At 36.7% G+C, this 25,411-nt stretch overlaps 2 protein-coding genes and 1 long non-coding RNA gene across 15 annotated transcripts in view; all 3 read left to right on the top strand.

Moving 5' to 3' along the window:
- Positions 1–6,367, top strand: part of LOC117964310 (nuclear receptor corepressor 1-like) — a 61,917-nt gene extending 55,550 nt beyond the window's left edge. For 7 of the 13 annotated variants that reach the window (XM_059000813.1, XM_059000818.1, XM_059000812.1 and 4 more), the window contains 7 exons: positions 5–255; positions 762–947; positions 1,320–1,462; positions 2,600–2,653; positions 3,254–3,433; positions 3,760–3,930; positions 4,360–6,367. In XM_059000813.1, coding sequence (XP_058856796.1) covers positions 5–255; positions 762–947; positions 1,320–1,462; positions 2,600–2,653; positions 3,254–3,433; positions 3,760–3,930; positions 4,360–4,559 — 1,185 coding nt within the window. In that variant the 3' untranslated portion in view covers positions 4,560–6,367. The remainder of the gene's footprint in view (positions 1–4; positions 256–761; positions 948–1,319; positions 1,463–2,599; positions 2,654–3,253; positions 3,434–3,759; positions 3,931–4,359) is intronic. The other 6 variants (XM_059000817.1, XM_059000815.1, XM_059000816.1 and 3 more) reach the window with 3 other exon arrangements.
- Positions 6,368–6,509: 142 nt separating this feature from the next.
- On the top strand, positions 6,510–15,967 carry LOC131701785 (uncharacterized). The gene is made up of 9 exons (XM_059001707.1): positions 6,510–8,443; positions 10,063–10,443; positions 12,429–12,548; positions 12,662–12,689; positions 13,027–13,061; positions 14,083–14,130; positions 15,264–15,320; positions 15,719–15,776; positions 15,952–15,967. The coding sequence occupies exons 1-9, from the start codon at positions 8,380–8,382 to the stop codon at positions 15,965–15,967; spliced, it is 807 nt and encodes a 268-aa protein (XP_058857690.1). The 5' UTR covers positions 6,510–8,379.
- A 32-nt stretch (positions 15,968–15,999) lies between these two features.
- Positions 16,000–19,547, top strand: LOC131701656 (uncharacterized). Its single transcript, XR_009308936.1, has 5 exons — positions 16,000–16,110; positions 16,508–16,576; positions 16,929–16,982; positions 17,470–17,544; positions 18,245–19,547. It is a non-coding gene; the product is annotated as an uncharacterized LOC131701656 (long non-coding RNA).
- The last annotated feature ends 5,864 nt before the right edge of the window (positions 19,548–25,411 follow it).

The following is a 25,411-nucleotide window of genomic DNA, read 5'->3' as shown; positions in this document are numbered from 1 at the left end:
GCAGCATATTATCACCCAGGACTTTGCCCGAAGTCAGTCCGCAAGCCAGGCAGCTCCACAGACATCCTCTGTAGCTACATTCCAGAACGCAGCCCCTGCGGCCCCCGCGGCCCCTGCTTCGACCTCCAGGGGGAAGGTGCCAAGCCGCTACAACCCTGAGAACCAGGGCCAGTCATCACAAGCACAGCCAGTCCACCACCAGAGGCCCTCGTCCAGGGTCTCCTCAGAGAATGCCTCTGACAAAGCCAGGGGAAGGTAGGCCCAGCAGTCAATTAGGGATTGCGACCTAATGTTGTTTTTATTTTTTTTTATTTAAAGCCATCAGTGTAATTGGTACTTTCTTTTTCTTTGGTATCTATTTCCATATAATTTTCTAATGTTCCCTCAGAAATGTTTTTGAATTGAAGAGATGATTTACAAAGGCAAACTTATATTTGCAAACTGTCTCAATCCTAATATAACAAAAGTTAAAGTACATTTCATATACTAAAATATTTTGGATAAAAAGACATGAGATACATGTCTAATTTAATTGACATTAACGACATTTGGCAAAATGAGATTATACAAATCCCTTGTTGATTTGCAGTACATATTTGCATTTAAGTAATAAAATCTTTTGCATGCAACACGCACCGCTACACTGGCGATACTTGGAAGAAGAAATTGGCAAGTATCTTGACTTCAGGCTCCTCGTTGTCTAAGTTCACGTCGATCCAGTCTGTAATTGTTTGTAACGTCTGTGTCCCTGTTGTTTCCAGGCCTGGCAAGTCACCTGATCGCGGGCACATGGAGTCTTATGAACCCGTTTCACCCCCACAGTCCTTCTCAGCCATGGAGAAACAGGAGGCCCTGCTGCAACAAGCACAGAGACGAGATGCAGAGAATGCAGAGCCCAGGTACAGGGCTGCAGGAGACGGCAGACTGCTTCACACAGATAAAGCCCTGTAAGGGTGACAAACATCACACATAGTTACGTCACACACAACCACATATACAAGGCCGACCAAATGGAATGCAACTAAGAGAGTAGAAACTGCATGTACTGTAATAACCCCATTGTCAGTCGGAAATATTATTAGAGGTGAAAATCTTCACACATTAATCTCTGTAATGCCTGTTTAATTGTTTCTAATTCTTTAATGTGATTCCATGCAACTTTACCTTAATTTGGGATCAGCAGCATACTGAATAGACATGCTAAAATATTAAAGCACGTTGTAACAATTAGGAATGTATCCATATGCCGTTTTGAGAGGTGTTGCTGAAGGGTAGGGCTCTTCATTGCGAGGTTGCTGACCCATGTTGTTTGATTTCAGGACTGATTCTCGCTCTCCTGGCAGTGTAAGCTACCTTCCCTCGTTTTTTACCAAACTTGAAAACACCTCCCCAATGGTGAAATCTAAAAAGCAGGAGATATTTCGTAAGTTGAACTCCTCTGATGGTGGTGATTCTGACATGGGTAAGTGGGGCTGTTCTACTCATCCTTTCTCATTTCCACTAACATTGCAGAGAAAGTTAAAAAGATAAGTTGTTTGTGGATTTTAATGTTAAATCTCATGGCAGCAGCCTTTTAACCCTGTATCAATGCTGGGGTGCTACCTCCTTTTTACCTTGATCAATAATAAAAGTAGAATGAGATTGTGTGGGTTTTAAGATCTGTTATGGGTGCTAACTAATAAATCATACCTCTTACTAAAAGTATTGCTGATCCCCCTTTATTGTGCTGTTATGTTAATTGAGGATGCATATATTTCAAATACAATGTTGTGAGCTGCTTCCTGGGGCCTTTGCTGTAGGTCATGTACTGTTTCAGCTAGACCATTAGTTGAAGTTCCAGGTTAAGACAACACAGTACAAGGCTTAAATTGCAGGATTGCAGATGTATTCTCTATAGCTATTAAACACTCAATAGTGCTGAATTTAAAAATATATATAAATTCAATGGCCAACGTTTCGACTACAAGTCTTTCTCAATGACTTTTCTCATTGGATTTATTAAGTTTCTTTTAACATTTCTCAAAAGGATAACATTGAGTGAATAAACGTGTTACTTACTGTTGCTTTTAAAACAAAATTTCAGAAATTATGTAAAAGCACATTTAGATGGATATTTTGTTTTGTGGCTCTGTTGTAAAAATGCAATGGCCCCCAAAAGGATGTCATAGGATGTAAACAGTTTAATAAAAATGTATTGCCTGCAGTTGGCATGTTTTGGATTATTATTTTTTCATTGGCTGTGCTTATAAAGAATATAACTTGTCATAAGTAATTAATGTGATAGAGGTGACAGAACTGTTGGTTCTGTTGTAATACTAAAATATATACACACACTACATCACAAGAACGCTGTTGTTCATATTTTCAAAGCACTTGTTCCAGTCTTTAATTAAATCCATAGTTTTCATGTTAATGCTACATAACAAGGATCAAACAACAGGAGAAAGCTTGTTTCTATTCCTTTAAAGAAATGAGTGGAGACTGGAGTAAACACTTATGAAATAGGCCCCTGTTTCTTTAAACTGATAAGTTTATTGTGTACATTTCTGTATTACTATTACATTGTCTCTTAGTAATGCAGCACACTGTCTTTCTACAGGAAGTGCCCAGCCTGGAACTGAAATATTTAATCTACCAGCTGTAACCACCTCAGGTAAGACACCTCAAGTTAATCACATTTTTAGTTTTTAAATCCTTTTTTTTTTTTTCAGTTGCTAAACCATCACTATATATGAAGCCTATTTTCTTGCATTGTCGTGTTGGTTCTGTACATTCGTACCTCACTGCAAGTTGAATAGATGGGCTTTAACATACAGAAAGTTCCTTTAGGTGCTGCTTTTACTGCTTAAAGGATGAAGCCAGCCTGTAATGCAACTGATGAGTTTCCCCACTTTTAATAATAAAACTGTCAGATATCAGTGACGATAAACCAGCCAGCTAAAATTGAATTTTAGTTTGAATCTGTAGTAATCTTAACAGCATTTCAAATTGCAAAGGAGAGCAGTAGCTAGCGGAACAGTTGAAGGCCGTGCCAGGGTGGCATGGATACTGAACTGCATCTTTGTAGACAATGCTTTGCTTATTAATGAATGTTCAATAATGCTGACATGTTTAATTTGATACATGCTGGATGCAGCTTGTCCAGAAACGCTCACATTATTTATTTTTTTCTCTTTCTCTCCCCTCTTCCCTTCCCTCCCATCTTGATACCCTTGATTTTTTGTTTGTTTGTTTCATTTCTTCCTGCTCCCAGGCAGCGTCAGCTCTAGGGGTCATTCCTTTGCAGATCCAGCCAGCAATCTGGGTCTGGAAGACATCATCCGGAAAGCTCTGATGGGCAACTTCGACGACAAGCAGGAGGAGCACCCGCCTAGCTCCATGGCAGCGATGAACGAGGCCCGACGAGAGGAGGCCAACCCCTCACCCAACCCCGGTCAGAGCCTCATCATTCAGGGGGGCAGGGAACTACACTGCCGTGTACAGATTGTTGACTGCCAGACATGGTCTCAATTATAATTTACAATTACAACATAATTGTTTACTGAAATTACAGTTACAATGCTATTTTGTTCAATTACAGTTAGTTACAATTTTGCTGCAGTAATTGCAATTATAAATGCATAAATAGCTACACACATTAACATGTTTACTCTGTTTATTTTACCAAGCAGTAATCACAGGTACAACTACAGAAACATACTGTAACGTTATTTCAAACAAATGTGTTTTTTTTTTTTTATTCTGAACTTTCATTCTTAGGTGTGGGTAAGCAGAAATTAGTTGGGAAAGCAAACAGCAGAAAGTCGAAGTCGCCTAATCCTGGGCAGGCTTATGCTGAAAGGCCTTCTTCCGTGTCCTCGGTCCATTCAGAGGGAGACTATCACAGGCAGACCCCTGCCTGGGCCTGGGAGGATAGACCTTCTTCCACAGGTGAGTGTTCAACACAGTTTTGGTCGGGTTCGGTCAAGCCTATTTGCAGGCCCATCCCCTGGCCAGCTGGACAAGGCAGTAGAGCCCCCTGAGCAGATTAGATAGACCGTGAGGTAAAGATGGGGGACATGGAGGTATAAGAATGAATCAAACATGAGTTACCTATTTGTATCTGGTGCACATAAAGTGTGGGGCAGGCATTTTTTTCCTCCTGTACCTAAGTTTCAAACCTTATCATGAAAGATAGATGAGAGGTGATCGATCCAGATAGATTCCAAAATGAGATCCAGTGTAAAAAACCATTCGCTCAGCGCAGTATCGAAATATGAAAAAGTTATTCGGGAGCTAGCACTCTCAACACTGTATATAACTGTCTGAAACCTCTGGTAAACACAAGCGGCTCACCCAAAATCCTTGTTTTTGTTCCAGGTTCCACTCAGTTCTACAACCCCTTGACCATGCGGATGCTGAGCAACACCCCTCCCACCTCAATGGCCTGCGCTCCCCCCAGCATACAGGCCCAGCCAGCCTCTCTCCAACAGAGCCTGCAGCAGAATCGCATGTGGGACCGCGAGCCAGCACCTCTCCTCTCCGCACAGTACGAGACCCTGTCTGACAGCGACGACTGAGCCGCTGGGAAAGCATCAGGAAACACCCCTTGGAGGCAGGGAGGGAGGCGCTGTGACCAGGCCTGAGGATGGGAAAGCAAGGGAGATGACAGGACACAGATTGAGCCAAACGGGAGCTCTTCAGCTCAAACTTGAGGGAGATGGGAAGCCAGTGGAAAGAACTGTTATAAAAAACGAATGTAAAGGAAGACAAAAAAAAAAAAGACTTGTTCCAGTTCTGTTTGTAAAGAAAACCTTAATGTCTTTAAAACATTGTATGTAAATAGAGAGTACTTTTTTTTGCAGTGTGTTTTTTTTTTTGTTGTTATGGAAATCGGTGCATTCAACAAGGGGTTTCGGCACCCCAAAAGAGTACTTAAAAGACTTTGGCACGAATCACATTTCAAGAAGCCCCCCAGGACTCTTCATGTGGATATTACAGGCCATTCCAGCGCCACCTACTTGCCAAAAAGCAAATCACAATGCATATTGCAGCTTCATTGTAAATTTGAAATGCAGTTTAAATTATTTAGCAACACTGTGGAAATAATAATGCATGGGTATATTATGTTTCTTTTTTTATCAGAAAAAAGGAAAGGCTTGCCACATTGTTCTGCACACTGGGCATGAACTGTCCAAAGTGAAGATTTATGAGCTGAGTAATTATTATTTGAATTAGTTTTCATTTAAGAAGCTGTCTCATCCCCCTAGCCTATACATCTGTACATTGAAACAGAATGTAATCGTGAACACAGCGGACAACATTTGAGAACTGAAGCTCTGGGTGCTTGTTTAAAATTTCACTCCTGTGTTTTCTGATCAAGCTCAATATAAAGCTTTGGCTTGTCCATGTGGGCTATTTTTGAAGTACCAAAGTAAGAGAAGCTGATGGAAGGGTCGAATGTTGTTTTGGGTGGATAGATGTATTTGATATTGTACAGCAGATGATTCCTGTCGAAATATTTCTGTATAATTAAATTAAACCGATGCACCGTTGTTGCACTTTTTCGTTGCTTTATTTTCACAGAAAATATATACAGGTAATGCTTGCCTGTACGATAAGGTCGTCAAGTATATTATAGTTATTATGTTGCATTAAAGCCCACCTGGACATGCATTGAAGCAACTTCTCTTGCTACAAATCCATCGTTAAATATAGCTACTATAAATAATAGTAATACATGATCATAACCTGCAACTCTCTGGTACAGTTAAGTGTAGTGCCGCTGCTTATCTTTAATGCATCCCTTGATTGTCTCTTTGAATTGTGGCAACTTATTTTGTTTCAGAAGAAGTCACATTTATTAAAATATTGTTTTTCGATACAGTTACTAGTACAAGATGATAAAAACCAAACTTCTTAGCTTTTGGTAGTGGTTGATTTGCTTTGTTGTGTGGAAAAGCTAGATACGCATTCATGTGCCTGCTGCCTGACTTTTCTGTGGATCAAACTGGTTTTGTTTCTTTTTGTAAACCCCCAGAGCTGATGTTCTGTAACCTCCAATTCCCTTCTCGCTTTCAATCTTATCCTGTATTTTTAGCAGGGTGTTAAGTGTAATGTTGTTTACAACATGGAAGAAAAAAAAAGCTTCTTTACAAAACAGAAATCTTAAAATCGATAATTATAATGATCATAATACTCGGTGCATTAATACTGAACCTCCGTCTTTGCTAAAAATTTTAGTGGTTAAAGTTGGGTACATTAAAACCACATGCATCACATGTTGAAATTCAGTTTGTATCGCACACTTCTCTCTTTAGTTGTCAGTGACAAGAATTCAGACCAATCAATAAAGTGGATCAGTTCTCCACCTGGTTTCTAGTTTCTATTTGACTTTTTGTTTTTGGTTTCTTTTCCTGGGAACGGTTGTTACAAAACCAGAACTACTAAAGAACAAATTGCTCTAGAGCAGAAATGTCCAGCCCTAAACAGATGGGGTCTGTGAAACCAGCCATGTATGAGACCTGAAAAACCTTACATCTAAAATAGCTTCTGAGAGAGAGAAAAAATAGCAGGAGGGTTAAAATAGTGCAACACAGGAAAATACATTTCACACTGGCATGGTGGTCAGTGAAATAAGTCTCTTGGTTGCAGAGATGTGTTAAAGTCACATCGCAAAACCTGTGTAACCACAGCCCCATCCTGTTTCCAAGGGAGTGGAGGGGAGCTGCAGTTTAACCATCAAGTCACCAGTATATATTCATTCAAACACATGTATAATTCTGTTTTGTATCTTGGCTAATTGTCTGGCAAATTAGGTTATATTTTTTTCATGACATTATTACACTTGTATTCTGTTTGGAATAAATGACACCTGCCATACCTGAAGAGGTACATACCATTTTAAAATATTTAAATCCTAGCTAGAAGAAGCTTTAGATCTTTCTAGTCGCTGTGTCTCCTACGAGCCAAGTGATAATCTGATTATCCCTTGATTCCAAGAAACAAGGACAACCTAATTTGACCTGTCCGAGTGTCATCCTAATCAAGGAACAGTGAAACCACCTGTAGTAGGAATATACAATGTATTTTAATCATGTTGAATGAAGAGTAGTGCTAATCAGGGTCTTAAACTGCTAACAACAAAGGAGGTCCCAAGCCAGCTTCATTACAACAGGACAGACGGATAAAGATAAATACAAAACTATAGTGTGACGTACATATGCTTACTGCCACAATATCCACTGGCGAGAGATATTAAGTGTGTCGTCTCTAAAATGTCTGATTTATACAGGTAATTGGGCATCATCCATAACTTAAAAAGTGATAAAGTGGAGTAGGACTTGCTGTATATCAAGTCAATCTTTTTGATAGCTTAGGTTAACCATGTGGGCAGGCAGTGGAACACTAAACCATGTGTGATATTCTATGCATGTATCATTCTTCCCACTACTCAATCCCACAGTTCTCTATTTAGCAGAACAGGAAACTACTGTGTATGAATCAAAGAAATACTGATCATAGAATATATTTGATGTTACAGTAATTCCATCAAGATTGATGCTGTTAACACCATTCATTTGTTGTTTTATATAATACTGTGCACTGCTTACCTTTAAGCAGTGCAGAAACCTCCCCCATGAAGTGGATATTGTTCATTTACAGTGCATGCTATTTCTAGGATTTTTGCGCTCATGTCTGTACATATTGGTTACTGGAAGTTGCTTGTAGGTGCAACATTCTCTTCCATGTTGGTCTGCTTGTCTGCCTCGCTTTCTGTGCTGGACAGACCGAGAGAGAGAGTACACTTCCAGATCACTTTTAGCATAACTAGCTTTACATTTTCTTGGTTTTCGATGTATGCAATCATTGAGTGATATTTATTGCACTGGAATAAAGAAGAGCAGTCTGTGTTAAGGGTCTTCTTTAACCTGAGATCGGGGCCTGCTCTTCAGTTTTATTTGCCTGCCATGTTTTTGTAGCCTAACACAATGTCTTTATAGAAGTAAGAGCCATCTCTTTAACACATGCTATATGTGTCATTTTGCTTCTAGAGTGAAACTGTATCTTACAGATTTCCTTTCGGTGGGGCCCGTCATCTCTCAGGTACTCTGGATCACAGCATTACTCCCACCAAGCTGGTGAGGGGGGTGGTTTTCTTAGTTTAGCAAAACCCCCATAAAGGTAATCTCATCTTTTAAATTAGTGCAGTCTTCTTTTAACACAAAGAAACAATGAGATTGACTCTGCTAATGCAGGAAGTGACATGACCAACCCTCTCTTCCTTTTCTGTTTGGTCTATGTTGTGGTTGCTGTTTTCTTATTATAATTGACGAACCACTTGAGTCAACGAGGGGCTTGTGAACTGTATTCTGTAAAACTGCTTCGCAGAGGTCTAGAATGGGACTTCACAAAACCAGGCTTTTTGTTTTGTGGATGTCGTTGAACCTTATGGCTGGAAAAGGTAAGCATACCGTGGTTAGCTATGACTAATACAGCACTGCGAATTTAGTGTTTAATATACTAGATTATGCTATGCTATTATTGAGGCAAAACCCTGTTGGCTTTAAGAAAAAAATACACACAAAATATGTGCTGTGAGTTTGATACTTGAAATCCATGTTTTACTGTTACAGGCCAATACATCTGCACAAGGTTCATTTTATTAATTCAGATTAAAAAGGGAATTTTCTTGTTTCTGTTTTGTTTTAGAAATTTTAAACAAAGTAAATTTGTAAAAAAGAAAATAAAAAAGATAAAATGTCTGCTAACTAGCTTTTTACTTTTTCTAATTTGTCGAAATATACTAGTACACAAAACTATTAAGAAAACAGCTTGGGTGGGGAGGGTTCTTGAATCTTTGCGGGTGTTTCACACACTTTAAAAAGATTCAAATGATTGTGGATAACTGGTCCTTTGTACGTTTCTTTGTTTTTACTATTTAAGCAATATAATTCACCAAACAAAAGATTATGCAGTGTGCTGCTATATAATATCCACATTTAAAACATACTGCAGCAATCGAGTTTGTTGAATCCCAAACCAGAAATACTGTAGTAGCCTTCAATAAACTTTACATATTAAATATGATGAACTTTGTCATTTAGGAGCAAACATTTATATTTGTAAAAAGTAAATGAAGCCGTAAAGTAACACATATTGTTACATTTTAATAGGGGAGTACATTCAAAATACTGTTAAATTAAATAGCACAATTAAAAAAATACCGGAAATGTAAACTAAAAATAACCGATAAAAAAGGTGGCTTCTAGTTTTAGTTTGCAATGATATATCTTTCTGCTTTTCGGCATATCAATTTTCACATTTTCACTTGAAACTCAATGCAGGATGTAAGCCATTATAACAGGGGTGTCCAATCACAGTCCTGGAGGGCCAATCTCTTCCAGGTTTAACAGGTAAATGCTATAAATAACAACTTCAGGGTTTGGATGGAGGTTTAATTGGTTCAATTAAACAATTTAGAACAGGGTTGGAACAAAGACCAGGAGTGAAAAGGCCAACTTTGGCCACCCCTGAATTATAAACTCTGTTAAAAAGGTTTCCAATCTGGGGAGCCCTGTGGTCTGTGAGTGAAACCAGGGTGGGTCCTGAAAAAGTACCCCAGTTTTGATACTGCAGCTTCCTAGGATCACACTCAACCCTGCTATAACACACCTAACCCAGCATCTCAACAAGCAGACACTGTGCCTTCTATACAATCTATCCATTCCACAGATGATAAAATATCAATCGCTCTACAATGAGTCATTCACGGCTAACAACAGCACATGCTGCCATTTGCAAATGCAGCACACGTTAGATTTTACACAATAGTATTCTACCACCAGAAACCTCGTTCCTGTACGAATCCTTTTAGACTGTGTGCTCCGTTACAGAATACGCTGAAGAGGAAAGCAGAGGCAAGGTTTCAAATGCCAAATGAACGTCACAGATGTTTGGCAGTACTGTATAAATAAAAAATGCAACATTCAATATAATCAGGAATCATTAAGTTCAAAATTCCTCTCTGTTATTTTAGGATGTTATCCACTATGGTGATGGTAACTCTTGTTCTTTTTCCAGCTAGCAGTAAGTGTGAGAGGGAAGCTACTGTTAAGACACAAGTCAATGGAACTCTTGATTCCAAGACCCTCATTCCATGCCAGTTTGACAGCAGCCTGCTCAGTCAGGCCACAAAGGGGAACACAGCTGTTGTGTGGACTTTCAAAAAAAACAACACAACAACATTACGGTACCTAGTCGAAATTGGAGAATCAGAAACTCCAAGGTTCTGGGATAACCGAAAAGGCAGAATCATCCTATTCCCAACTCTGTCGAAAGAGGGAAACTTTTCCATACTTCTCAACAGAACACGGTCAGAAGATCAAGGGAGATACTTGTGTGAGCTGTTTGATGGTGTTAACTGCAGTTTGGGAGTGCAGGAGGTTCAACTCACAATAAGAGGTAAATGACAAATCAAGTTCTGGTGTGTCTGTTTTTGTACCAACGCATTGTAGATTTGTCCAAATGCTCAAGGAACACCGTTGCTTTCAGGAGCACCTACGCATGAACCTAAATCATAGTTTTGCTTTTGTCCCTAAATGAATCCTAACCTTTAAGACTGAAATGTTAGTTTCCATTAACAAACATAGTATACAGCTATAGCCGTCTCCTAAAATTTAGGATTGAGACATAATAAAAATTAAAAAAACATAATTTCTATACTTTATTTAACTTCTTTTAATCAAAGAAACTGCAAAATGGTATCGCAAAAGTCTACCAAGTATTTCATGTTAGATTTCGAAATGTCACATTATTCAATTTTCGTCACTATTTCGTTAAGTATATGGAAACCTACAAAGTGGTATGTAATGCAATATGTTAATGTAACATTATTCAGCAGGTTTCATTTGACTTTATGAAGCCAAATGTGTTCATTCTATAGGATGATGCAAAACTTGTGGCCATAGCTGTAAACTGGTTACAGTGCTCCGTTTTTACAAAGTCTACCCTTCGTCTTGCAGAGCTGGTGTAAGTGCTAGGGGTATTAGAGAGCAAACATGATGAAAACACACTTTGAATATAAAAGCACAGACGATACACACATAATCTTTTCCAATGACTGTGAAACAGTGGTTACAAATCTCTTGTTGACCATGCTCTCGGAAGTTCAACCACACAGTCTATAAACCACTCCTCCTCCACGCAACACTGTGCTTGTATGAAACTAATACTGAGAGGAACAGAACGACTTCTACAGAGAAAGCACCGCCATAGAAAATGTGAACAATATCAAGATACCTGTGTTATATGTAGAATACTGTATATGATACAAGCTGTTATCCACCCCACATGAGGTCATGAGTGGGTGAAAAACAGTTCCACCTTACAGTATCCTATACTATAGTTTTTATTATATATAGTTAAATAATAATAAATAAACTGGATAGCTAATCCTAATGTGACGTAACTTCCACTGGATGCAAATTAGCTGATAAAAGCCATCTGATACAAAGACATTTCAGATTATTATTATTATTTATTTCTCAGCAGACGCCCTTATCCAGGGCGACTTACAATTCTTACAAGATATCACATTATTTTTACATACAATTATCCATTTATACAGTTGGTTTTTTACTGGAGCAATCTAGGTAAAGTACCTTGCTCAAGGGTACAGCAGCAGTGTCCCCACCTGGGATTGAACCACCAACCCTTCGGTCAAGAGTCAAGAGCCCTAACCATTACTCAACACTGCAGATGGCTGTATCATATCAGTATCAGGGTATACTATTCATTATACTAGTGTAGTAACCCTTACAAAATGTGCCCATTGGATATGGAACAAATAATGCATATGGTCATGTAGGACTCTAATGCGGCACGATGACAGGGGATTTCCAGTGTGCATTGGCTGCATTTGTTATAACATACTGTAGAAAACAGTAGTGCCCTTCAGTACTTAGCCATTGCATTGACATTGTGCTGCCACTGCCTGCAACTTTTGCATCACCCTATACAATTAACTAATTGGGCTTCATAAAGTCGAATGAAACCTGTTGAATAATGTTATGTTAACATATTGCATTACATACCACTTTGTAGTTTTCCATATCATTTTGTAGTTTCTTTGATTACATGATGTTAAATCAAAGGTTCATAAATTAGGTTCATGTAGTTTATTTATGTATTTATTAAATATCTAAGATTCTAGGTGATGCTAAACTTTTGGCGAGAGAGAGAGAGAGAGAGAGAGAGAGAGAGAGAGAGAGAGAGAGAGAGAGAGAGAGAGAAATAGTGACATCCTGTGTTATATTTGTTTTATGCAAAGGCCAGTCTCTTTCTGCCTGCATTGTAGTAGATGTTTTCTGAATTTAAGTTACGGTCATCAGTTTGATCACACCTCTGAGAGGTTTTCTTATTGTGCTTTCCTGTTTTTGCGTTTAAAGCTGCTGTCGTGCGTTCTGAAATGAGGTGGTATATTATCACAGGAGGAGGAGGAGGACTGGGGGTCATTCTGCTGCTGATCTTGCTGCTTGCGTGTTTTCTATGGAAACGTGGATCCAGTGGTAATGAATAATGTAGCTCATGTTAAAAGAAAATTGATTTTGAAATGTAGACATTACAACGGGAATTATGTGGCTGTTCATATTAATGAAGCAGTGTTTTATTGTTTTTAAAGGTAAGACAGACCCAGGATTAGTACCAAGGTATCGTATTTGATTTATATATATATATATATATATATATATATATATATATATATATATATATATATATATAAAGTATTATTTTGGTGAAATATATTATCGACACTTGGGACATACTTTTATTGTTTTCTCCAGTTTTTAATTAATATTCCAGACTATAACTAGAGCGTGCTTAAGAGCCCCTCAATTAAAGTTGTTTGGATCTAAGTTTGTAAAAGGCCCAGGTGTTTTTTTTTGTTTTTTTTTTATCTAATAAAGATGTTAAACAGTGTAATGTATTAATTATTCACATGTCCAATAGAGCTTATATCATTTTAGTGCATTTCATTTCTTTTAGTGATCCTACTGTTGTGGAAAGAAAGAAGAAAAAAGGTAATCGCTCTCTTTCTGTCTTTCTGTCTGCCAGTCTGTCCGTCCAGCTGTCTTTCCACCTCACCTTAAAACGTTTACCAAGGTTAATGTGCGTGTTAATTTTCCCATGCCTTTCTCATGATCATACGTGCTTTCAACATTGTTTATTTCGAAGAGTGTATCTGTTTACATAATTTTTTTGCTTCAAATGTATCCATTAACTATGTAGTGGCTGTTCTGTCTTTTTCTACTATTATGAGAGAGATAAATACATATTGCAAAATGAGGAATAGTTATTACGCATTAAACCAGTGATGGCCAATACACAAAGTATTGAGATCCATTTGGTGGCTCTCAATGAGCTCCGTGATCCACCAGCAACAAAGTGAACAAGAGTACAATAAAGTAAACTTCGGTACGCTCAACTAGCTGCTGAAGCGAGGATGGAGAGTCCAGGTTTACCCAGTGGAGATGGGTTGTCGAGGATTTGTGGCACACTCCAGGCAGAAGGATATCTACATCATCAGATGGAAGGAAACGCAGATGGATCACATTGGTTTACAGTAAAAGAAGCTATGTCTTAGTTGGTGCTTATCTTGGCGAGAGCTGAGTCCAATATCAGCATGAAGTTGTAACACCTACTCTCACATATTGGAAATCAAATCGTCCAAATCGGTACTACTGGAAGGCACAGAAGGCTTTCCTCCATCTTTTGTAACTCGCACAACAAAGCGATCCATTGAAACCACCAAACACAAACTACACTATGAATCAACTCATTGAGGATGCTTGTTGCTATGGTTACTGAGGTATGAAAGCCAGAGTACAGTTATCAGCGCCATCTACTGTTTGGAATTAATGTCATTTTTCTTTCTATGTATTAATTGTCAGGAATTATAATTTTTAAATACGCAACCCTGTTAAACCTGGGCAATGCTTATGTGTTGATGCTTGTTCAGATTTACCCCAAGATCCACCAAAAATCTCTCGAGAAGTTTAAAGACGTTATGTACTGTTTAATAGTTCCTTGTTTTTACTTCAGGTCGCAAAGCTGAAGAACCTATTTATGCCAACGTGACCTACAACATAGGTAATTGTCTACTAATTATTCATTGCATGTATCATTTCATGTTTAACTCAGATCTTTGCAGTGGTAGATTTAAATACTGCGGTCCTTTTAAAACACTAAATAGGATCCCCTCCACAAAGTTGAATTATCTCAGTGGCGGCACTTTTTATATCAATAGACACCTTTACTAATATAAAACAGTATACTAGCAGTACACAATTTCAAAGATAAGGGAACATGTGGTTTTTACCAACTGAATCAGTAATTTGAAAAAGGACTAATATCAGACTTGTGTATTGTTTATGTGCATTTGGAAGAAGCTTTGCAGATTCGTTTTTTTTATTGTTCTAGAAAAAAGGTCAAGGTCAAATAAGGAGCAGAGGTGACTTCTAATTACAGATTCCAGATCGCACTTCTTAGACTGCCATAGTTCCAGACTACTGTTGAAATTACCATCAACAGTAACCTCTCATCTTGATAGCCAGATTCCAGATTTCCAAATATGGAAGTGAAAGCAAAAAAACGGAACCCTTGATTGGCAAATACTGTTTTCGGAGAATAAAAATAATATTTCTTACTGTAATATCCCTGACTCCTACACCCACCAGTTGTCAGAAACCGATATGCAACATCATGGTACAGTAAAAAAAAAAGGGACAAAATCAAAAACAACATCCAATTCTACCCGAAGGAGCAATTTAGGAATTGCTAAATAATAATTACAGTACATAAAGAAAGTCGAGGGCGATGCTATAATGTGTACTATCTAGTGGCACAATATTCCTTGTGAGCATTACAGTATTTTCAATGATAAGCGTATTAAGTCCTCTTTCTTGGTCCCAGCTGTCTAAGTTGTAAAATCACACAGGTTGGATATTTATATGTTTTAGATTTTGTTAGGGATGTTTTGTCAAGTTTCTCCCCCTTCAGCATCAAGGCTTTTCTTCAGTGAACCCTGCATGCTGGTTTAAAGAAACACAATACCTCTATAATGTCTCTAATCAGCTAGTGAAACCCTGTCTAGAGTGTATTATACGTATTTCAACTCAGCTGAAAATAGATTCCATTTCTACAGTATAATTACTAGATACTCAGGCTTCATGACTGACCTGTGTTTTACTGTTTGTTTTTTCTTTGTTCTTTTTTATCTAAAGAAAATCAGCTGTTTCAAATTAACCAAGTGGACTTAAAAAAAGCTGATCATAAGCAAAGTAAGTCGCATTAGTCTTCCCTTCAATTAGGGCCAGGATTTAATCAACGTTATGGCAGCCCCATAGCCATTTTAAAGTATGGCTTGAATTCAAGCCTTGTACATACAGTACAGGGTGTCCCATAAGTACAGTATAGTCTCATGTATTATGCCGATCAGAAAGCTCTCTGTTGAATCAGGCGCTATATCCTATCTGCACCACACACCAACAAAATGTGAATGAGTTCCTCCTTTAAAGATGCTTCACATCTGAAAGAAATAAACAGACAAGCAATATTAATAATTATACCTATGATGTCTGACTCTATGGGAAACTCAGTATAGAATATCCATAGTTATTTTGTTCCTGTGTATAATCTGATTTACATTTCACAGTGTGTTTGGTTTTTTTTTTTTAAGAAAATCCATCAAACCAGGATGTTAGAAAAGTGGACGAGAATCCAAGTAAGTTTTTACAGTACCTAAAAAAAAAACATATTAGGTTATCTTATGTATATATAACATTATATACATGATTTATATTAACATGCATGTTGACATAATCTTTTCATAAAGTATGTTTAAAATTAAACAATAATTCACAAAGCTTTAACTAATGACTCTGCTTTTATGAATAATATTTTCATTAACAGAAATATATTTAAGTAGCTCCTAAGTCAAAGCTTTATGAATAGAGCCCACTTTTAGATTTGGAATTGTCTTTGAAGTTAAATGTATACTAACCTTGTTTATTTAAGGCAGTCGGTTCCACAAAGGAGAAAAGCAGCTGAATGTCAGAAAAGCTCATTCTGGTGGGTAAAGTTAATAATAATTACTGTATATTATTATACTGGAATAGAATCCCTTGCAAGATCTGTAACTGTATGTGTAACTAGAGTGGCTCTACATTTCATATTCATTGAATTGAGGGTGGATTTTGTGGGTTGAAAGAATCAATATCTGATTCCACAAGCCTAAAGCTATGGCCAAAAGTTCTGCATCACCTGGAATTTTAGTATTGAGCCATAATTAAATATATATATATATAAAAAAATTTAACATCACGTAATCAAAGAAACTACAAAATTATATCTCAAAAGTGTACCGGAAGCCATAACAGTAGTACAGTAATTCATATTCGGTTTCTTTTCTAAGCACATTGGGCTACACACTGTAGTGAATTTAATATTTCTATTTTCATTTCATTAGAAAATCAGTCAGGACTACATGGTGCAGGTTATCAATTGGATGTCCCTAGAAATGACAGCCTTGCACAACGTAAGTCCTTCTCTTAATACTTATAAAAATCCAATGTTATCGATTTTATTATCAGACATTGCATTTTAGTATCTGATCGTCTTTAGCATCTTGACGTTGTAATGCTGGAACCGCCTGCTGATGCCAGATGTAGCAGGAGAGCATACCTAATGGTATTTGGATCATGTGAAAAAAATGACGGTTTAAAGGGGAGCAGTGTTATACCCTGCGTAATGTATAATACACAACCAACTAGAATAGGGACGGTCAAATCACAGTGTAAAATATTATTTTATAAATATACCATGAATTATATTAAGTGTGGAACTGATTGTAGGAAACCACAGCTGAATTATGTCAAACATTTTTTTAGACAATCATTTCCACGATGGAGAAAAACAGCTGAAAGTGGAAAAAGTTGAGTATGGTGAGTAACATTGTTATTACTGCGTATGTTCAGTAAGACAAGTGAATGCTTTTAAAACACAGTACTGCTTAGTATCTGTATCTGATGTCATGCGTGTTAACTAATCCTGGCATGCAATTTTAATTATGGCAGCGCTATCCTTATAGCGTCTAAAGTACCAGTTAACAAGAACTGTGATAACGATGTGCAGTTTTTTTTACATTGCCTATCAAATAAGATCTGTCATCTTCATCAGAGTTCCTATTTACAACAGTGGCACATGCTACAGCAGCAAAGAATATAGACAAGTCATCTACACTTCAGAATACAGATGCATTCACTGCATGCACTCCCAACATGCATTTCCCAAAGCATTGTGATCGATCATATCATTTTGTTGTGCATTAAATAGTTTAAATAGCGTACCCGTATTTACGTCACCTACCAGCCCTCCTGCTGCCTTCCCCCGTGCACGCTACAATATTTTTATTTTTTTATTTTTTTTAAGAAAATCGGATGCACGATCCTGATTACCAGACGAATGCTGTTAAAAAAGCTGCCAAGAAGCGAAGTAAACCCTCAAGTAAGAATAATATAATAAATCATTCCAAGTTGTGAGTGTGTTGTTCTTTCGCCTCATCCTAACAGATCAATACCTCAATTTCACTTATTTGTGTAGCCCTAATAACCTTTGGTTTCATTCAGTCCTTTAAAGCATATACAGTCGCTATAATTTATTTAAATCTAATTGCGCAAACTCACGCTTCAATACAGCTTTGGTTCATGTGCTTTAAGAGGGCAGCTGATCGCAATCCTTTTCTTTCCTTTTTATGATGCAAGCAGTTTGATAAAAAGTAGTTGCCTGCCATAGACATACTCTACGTAGGCTAGATCAGCAAAATTGTCTTTTTGGAAGAGCCAGCAACATCTAGTAAGTAATCTGCCCCATTGGATCAAGTTCTCTTTTTGCTGGCAGTGTCCTGCTTTTCACTAGATGGCGCTGGCGCTTAAAATAAAGACACTTTATCTGAATGTGTTAACCCATTCACATCACCATTGATAACACACATACAATAATAAAGGGAACATTTGTTATAATAGGATCAAGGGCTTGCTCTCTCTGTAACATGAAACACCAGGCATCTCTCAGGATATACGTAACCATACATTGGGAGGCTAGTAATCACATCACGTTTTTCTGGCTGTATACGGCCAACGCTTAGTCAGTACCATTTAATATTTAGCATGACATTTTCTGATAGATCTCTTCATCTGTTTTTCAGGAAACAATTATGAAAATCCAATTTATGCCAACAGCTGTGAGCATCTTGACCGAATATAGGAAGAAAGAAGGGATGGCAAACACAGCTGTGTAAATCAGTGGCTCCCAAACTGGGGTGCCAGGGCATCCCTGGGGGGCGCAAGACGGTTTCCGAAAGGCTGGAGCACTAATTCTCTCAATTTACCCCTGACACCTGACAAGGCAATGGGGTTCACTTGAATGTAACACTTAAGTGCCTTGACTTCAACCCCATCGTACATCATTCTTCATTTCCATGCTCATTCTAACAGTGTGTACCACGTACAACAAAAGGGGATGATTGTAAAGACCAAAAACAATCACATTTCTATTGATTTAGTGGGTGGAGGTCCTCAGTCAGGCTGTCTAATGTCATAGCAGTTTGATGCATTCCTGGTTTCACTATGAGTTTAATAAGACACACTTGAGTTTGTTACCTATACACTGGCTAATCAAGCTTGTGGTAAAACCTGGAATGGGTGAAATTGCTATGTAACAGGAATCTTATTTCCACCCCTGCCTTACGAGGTTTACAAAGCATGATATCTATTTAGTTACAGCATAATGCCATAATAAATCATCTCTCAAGACCCACCTGTTCTCTCATGCTTTCCATGCTCTTTAAGCCTGATCTCTGCTATTAGCTGCTGTGTTGCTGCTACTATTTCATGTATTATGCACTTTCCACTGTATTTAATGTATTATGCATTTTGTTCTGTATAGCATGTATTATGCATTTCTGTAATTAAAGTACAATGGATTTTCTTGTTGGTGCATTCACCATGATAAAGGGAACTATAGAAGTAAAATCAGTGGTGCTACAGACAATGGGTGGGCTATGCAGTCAGCAGGTACAGTTGCTCTCTAGTCACTTTAGTTAGCAAGTAAGTTCATGTGAATACCATTGCATTGAAAGGCGTTTTTTTTTTGCTCTGTTAACTAATATGCCACCAAAGCTTTGTAATATTTAACTGGACTGCTTCATCACATCAGTTATTTTTGTGAATCATAATAATATATCTAACATATAATCACCTATTGAATGGACTGCGTGCTTGATGTGCAGCGTGATATGGTGCATTGATGTGGTAAACTTACTTTCTAATCACCCTGTATAGTGTTGATATTTGCATTTTTCTATTTTTAATGATTTTTTTGCACTATTGTTGTTTTTTGTGTTAATTTTAAATAACTTAATAAAATCTGAAAAAGTGCATACTACATTACAGTACTTCTGAAATGTTATAAGCACAGTATGATGTAACAGAGAACCTTCAAATACTGTCCTATCCAATATATATTATAAAGAAATCTTGAATATCCTTTAAGACTTCTTGTTGAAATATTTGTCTAAGATGTTGCTACATTTCTTATCAGTACTTTGCTAGACACACACGTCACAATGCCTGCATAACCACAGCTCAACCCTGTTTCCAGTGGAGAGCATGGGGGCGGGGTGCGGGGGGCAGGGGGGCGGGGGGTGCATCGTAACCATCAAATCACCAATATAGTCTGTTTTTTAGATTGTTTTTTTTTTTTTATCTCAGCTATTTGACTGGCAAATGGGTTATATTTTTTCATTTTTTCCTTATAGCTAGCAGAAACTTTCGTTTTTTCCAATCGCTATGTCTCCCATGAGTCACGTGACTGTGATTTTTTTCCCCTTGATTATCAATCAACCAGCTACAACCTGAATATACAAGTTTAAAAAACTTTCACTTCCTTTTTGCTTTAAATCCTTTAAGATCCTTGCAACACTTACAGGATTCAGCACTGTGTTCCATGTAATGTAAGGGCAGTATGGAATATCATTCAATGTTAATGGAAATATTTTGTTCCATGTTTATTCAAGTCCCCCTCGTTTTCTTTGCTGAGTATGCAGCCAAATTAAGTAGCTTTTAATTTCCTTTTCTTAGTTTGTGATATTTGCAATCATTCTCAGTGGTTCTTATTATGTAATTACTCAAATCAAATATTTTGATTTTTTCAGTCAAACATATGGAATTGCATACAAAGAGGTATACAATTCCATATGTTTAATGTAACATTATTCGCTAGGTTTCATTCGACTTTATTAAGCCAAATTAGTTAACTGTATAGTGTAAGGTTTGTTTACTTCTTAAAAATAGTAAGTCAGTCTTCTTTACAAAATTCTCCATTATTAATTATCACATATTTTTCAATTGTACAAATTATTTGTTTAATTCAGGGCGTGCACTCTCCCCCTTTTACGAGGAATCCTTTAGGATTTACAAAAATTGATCGACTTCCATTGTTAAACCAGACTGAAATTATGAATCAAAGCGTAATGTCTTTTCATTTCTCTGATGGAATTGTTCAGTCAGGAAGCGTTGGTCGTGTCCTACTCAAACACAGCAATTTTCCCTTTAGATCTCAGCGTTCTATTTAAGTACAGTAGCAAGCAACCATATACTCACACTGTCTGAACGGCTGGTTTACAGTCTGTCTCTTAGCCAGGGTTTTTCAGGGTTCGTGTCCTTGAAGTGCGTCTCTCTTTTGAAGGTCCTCCGGTCGGGGTTCAGTTCCACCGGGCTTGGCTCGGTAATTTGTAAGGTTTGTTTACTTCTTAAAAATAACAATTCAGTCTTCTTGAGGTAATCTTCAATCAAAACAGTTTAATTCAGGAACAAAGCCAATCCAAAGACAGTACAGAACACAATCACAGCAATACTGTAAGCACAGTTCTCAGGAGGTTCAATTTTGAGCAAACAAAGCTGCAGGTAAAAACCTACAGGTCTCTATAGATGGAAATCTTGTAGATTAAAAAAATAAATAAAAACTTACATTAAACACAGGAAAATCACACAATGTTCAGAGTTTACCATTTAAAGGGGCACATACAATTATTACAATTGACATAAAACCTTACAATAGGGTGATGCAAAACTGTTGGCCATAGCTGTATGTAACATATTGTAGGCTAGATCAGCCAGTGTCTTCATAGAAATAAGAGCTGTATAGCCTGGGCCATTTTGCTTCTTCAGTGAAACTATATACCTGCTGGTGAATGACATATTTCCTCACAAAAACCCACACAGATACAGAAGCTGTCTTTTGTTTTAAATCCAGGAAATGACTTGAACAATACTCTCTCATAGCTTACATTTGTGTTGATGTATTAGTTACCAAAGATTAACCATTTCTTGAATCTATGCGTGGCATGCTCATGGTTTTACCTTCTAAACTTTATATTACAGCTTTGCAGAATTCCAGAATGGAACTTCACAAAATCAGACTTTTTGTTGCATGGATGTTGTTAAGCTTGATGGCTGGAAAAGGTGAGCAAGCTGTATCTGCACAGTGCGGTATCATGGTTAGCTATGATTAACACAATACTACTCTTTTCCTATTTCTTATTCCAGGTTATGCCATGATATTATTCAGGTTTAACGCAGTATGCTTTTGGAAGGGTAAGACAAATACACACAACATATGTGCAAAGGACTGTTTGATACTTGAAATCCTTGGTTTACGTTTGAAGGCTCATTTTTGTTGTTTTTGTTTAATACTTTCTTTACATTTTAAATTGAAACTAAATTAAACATAAATTGATACAATGGCCTTTAGCTATCAACAATTATTATTTTTTGTCATATTTGTGGCGGGAAAACACACAGTTACGGAGTTACAAAATTAGTAAGGAAACAGCTTGGGTGGAGGGTCCTTGAATTACTGTAAAAATTATCTAAAAAATGGGTTTGATTGTAGATAACTGTCCGTCCAGATTGTGTACATCAGGGTATGAATATACTAAAACTTTAAAAACGAAATTGTATTTTATCATATTCTTAACAAATAAAACATCATTTCAAATTCTAAGTTATTCTATTTAAAACACTTATTTAAAATACCCTTTCTTCTGTACAAAAATGATCCTGACCATTGATCCCTCATTTAAAATATTATAATTAATAATTTGTTTTATTGCTGCAGTTTTCTGGGGATATGGAATCAAACTTGGGTGGTATATAAATCAAAAGGCTGTCTCTTTTACACTGTTTGCTCTGTTGTAAAGCAATTCGAGATGTTTTTCATGTAAGTCAGTCTTTGTAAAATAATTGGATGCTGATAATATTAAACAACAAGAATAATCAAATACAAAGTCAATATGATTTGTAAAGACCCTTACGAGTGGAAATTTCTTTGTTCTCTAGTTAAAAAAAAAATCCTACTGTAAAATATCTATTAGGCTACCAGCTCTTCATTATTGAGAAGCTGAAAATATAAGGCTTTTTTTCCCCCAAAAGGCAGTATATTAGCTTTCTTCTCTGGTATTTTCGGATGTTATCCACTATGGTGATGGTAACTCTTGTTCTTTTTCCAGCTAGCAGTAAGTGTGAGAGGGAAGCTACTGTTAAGACACAAGTCAATGGAACTCTTGATTCCAAGAGCCTCATGCCATGCCAGTTTGACAGCAGCCTCCTCAGTCAAGCCACACAGGGGAATACAGCTGTTGTGTGGACTTTCAAAAAAAACAACACAACAACATCACAGTACCTAGTCGAAATTGGATTTTCAAAACCACCCACCTTCTGGAATGCACGACAGGGCAGAATCATCCCCTTTGCAGGTCTGTCGAAAGAGGGAAACTTTTCCATACTTCTCAACAGAACACGGTTAGAAGATCAAGGGATATACTTGTGTGAGCTGTATGATGGTGTTAACTGCAGTTTGGGAGTGCAGGAGATTCAATTCACAATAACAGGTACAGTAAATGAAAAATGTCTGTTTTTATAAAACCCTGGTGCTTTAGGGAACCTAGTAGCAGTTTATTTTAGTTTCTGTTTATTACATTCTGATGAGGTCCCATGTTCAGTATTCCTGCAATATCTTATAGCCTCCATGTAATATATTTTTAAACATAATAACAATTGCTTTGATTTTCAGTTGAATAACACATTCATCTTGTGGTTAGATTAAATATAAACTTTTTTTATTCTATGTGCGTCAAGTTAATTTCCTGGAAAGTGAGTGGTCTTCTTAGTTAAATCGTTTTATTGTATTTTGTTTCGTTTTTTTCCCCTCACAAATTGCTATAAATGCAATGAAGATAAATAATATATCTAATACGAGTTATTTAATCAATACTAGCCAAAAAAGCATTCGTGCAATGTAGTTCTGGTATCATGGTATTGCAGTGGCTTGCCAGTATGAATTTCTTCACTTTCTTAATTGTCATTGAGAGTGAACCATTGCATTACCATTTTGGTGCCACTGTCTGCGTCGGCAATGAAAGTTTGGTAAACGTGTATCTCAAGACAATTATCTTTCTTATTATCAAGAACCGATTTTTTTGTCTTTCAGCATTTCTCATTGATTAAAAAGGTGACATCCTGTTTGTGTTTTGATGGTTTTCATGCAGCATGTGGTTACTAACAGTTTGCAATGATGATGATGAGCAAAGTTGCCTGTACTCTAATTGTATGCTGTATCTTTTCAGGTCTTCCTTTAGAAGCTGCTGATGCGTCCCCTGGTATGATGTGGTCTGTCTTTACAATGATAAACTGTATCCTGCTCTCTGCTTTCTGCTGTTCATTCTAAGAATGTGTTTTATATTACATTTCAAGGAATTCAGTGTTTTTATTGATTCATCTTTGTCAAGTTTGTATAGGAGGCAAACAAGATGGGCATGTTGACATAAATACATTATTGCTTGTAATTGATTTTCAATTTTTATCAAAGAAAAAATGTAACTACCTTTTTACTTTCGCTAACATGTCTCATCCTTTGTTTTTCTAACATACTTATTTGAATAATAAAATAAGATCAAACTATCTGCTAAAGTAAGAAAATAAGTTTTCTAATGTAATAGCTTTCAACCTTTGCAAGAGCAACTCATTTTTTTTTTAAATGTTCTTATGTATAATCTTAGTGAACCATCATTGTAGATGTCAGTTTCTGTTTACCACACCACAACAGAATAACCACATATGTGATGTTGCCAGAAGCATGCCTTTTAAATAAACCGTTTGGATTATGCTTTTAGAAATACAAAATGAAACAAAATAAATTCAACAGCAAAAATGTTGACCAGTCTTCAAGACATAACACCAACTCTAGTAAAAATGTTTGTCCTTGAATGTATTTAGATTCTTTTGGTATTTCCAAGTGTAACCTTATTGAGTGTCATTCTTGTTATGGATGATGGTGATGTATTATTTTGTTACTAGCTCAGCATTTTTGATGAAATATTGCAATACTTGTAAAAGGGATATTGGTCTTACTTTCTCTTTTTTGGGGAGTAGTGTAATATATGCTGAATTATAGACTCAAAATGTACTAGTTCTTAGTAGAACTGAGAAAATGTTGTAACATTAAATAGAGAAAGCCTCTTCTCCATGGGGACTTACCATGTCATTTTAATTAGATTTGTTGTGCAGTTTAGCAATATTTAATCATTTGCTGGACTATTGGCCTTTTTGATTATTAATTCTGTTTTTATTATAATTCTTTTGGGGACACCAAGTGGGCTTGTCTGACTCTCCCATGTGTTTATAAGTGTATTTTTTTTTTTTTTGTATCTTTAGATGGTTCATTTAATTATATTTCAACCTTGCTTTATTATTATTAAATACTGCTGACTGCTGGATAAACAATTAACAAAGTTTAATTAAGGGCTTGTGCTGTTGTATGTCTGACTCTATAGCTCCCCTTTCAGTTCTCCTCTCTATTAAAATAGTGTTCCTTCATTAACTTTTAAGAAAACCTTTATTAGAATTAATTGTTTACAGCTGTGCTAAATCCTTCTTTTATATTGTGTAACACTTTGAACTTAATAAACTTGACCATATTAACTGAAGTGCCTGCTTATTATTATTATTATTATTATTATTATTATTATTATTATTATTATTATTATTATAACATCTCAAGTTGTAAAACAGAACCCAATAATTAATAGAGGACAGTATGCATCAGATCATTGATAACAGGTAGTATGACCTTATAAAAAACTTTAATTATGTTCAACAGGGAGCCAGACATTATACCTACTTTAAAACTGGAATAATATATTAGATTTTTGCAGTACTTTGAACAAATGGAGCTCTGTGTGTCATCATGTTACAAGGTTACGGTAGTAGTTAATAATTACCTGATGCTTATATACACAGTATTACTGGTAAATTAC

This window comes from Acipenser ruthenus, chromosome 26 (assembly GCF_902713425.1).
Source record: "Acipenser ruthenus chromosome 26, fAciRut3.2 maternal haplotype, whole genome shotgun sequence".
NCBI classification, from domain to species: Eukaryota; Metazoa; Chordata; class Actinopteri; order Acipenseriformes; family Acipenseridae; genus Acipenser; species Acipenser ruthenus.
The sequence above is the reverse complement of the archived record's forward strand: the minus strand, read 5'-3'. Positions and strand labels throughout refer to the sequence as shown.

Coding starts and splice junctions, on each gene's coding strand:
- LOC131701785 (XM_059001707.1), top strand. CDS start 8,380: ATGGGACTTCACAAAACCAGGCTTTTTGTTTTGTGGATGTCGTTGAAC. Junction 8,444..10,062: donor GAACCTTATGGCTGGAAAAG/GTAAGCATACCG, acceptor TTCTTTTTCCAG/CTAGCAGTAAGTGTGAGAGG. Junction 10,444..12,428: donor GGTTCAACTCACAATAAGAG/GTAAATGACAAA, acceptor TTGCGTTTAAAG/CTGCTGTCGTGCGTTCTGAA.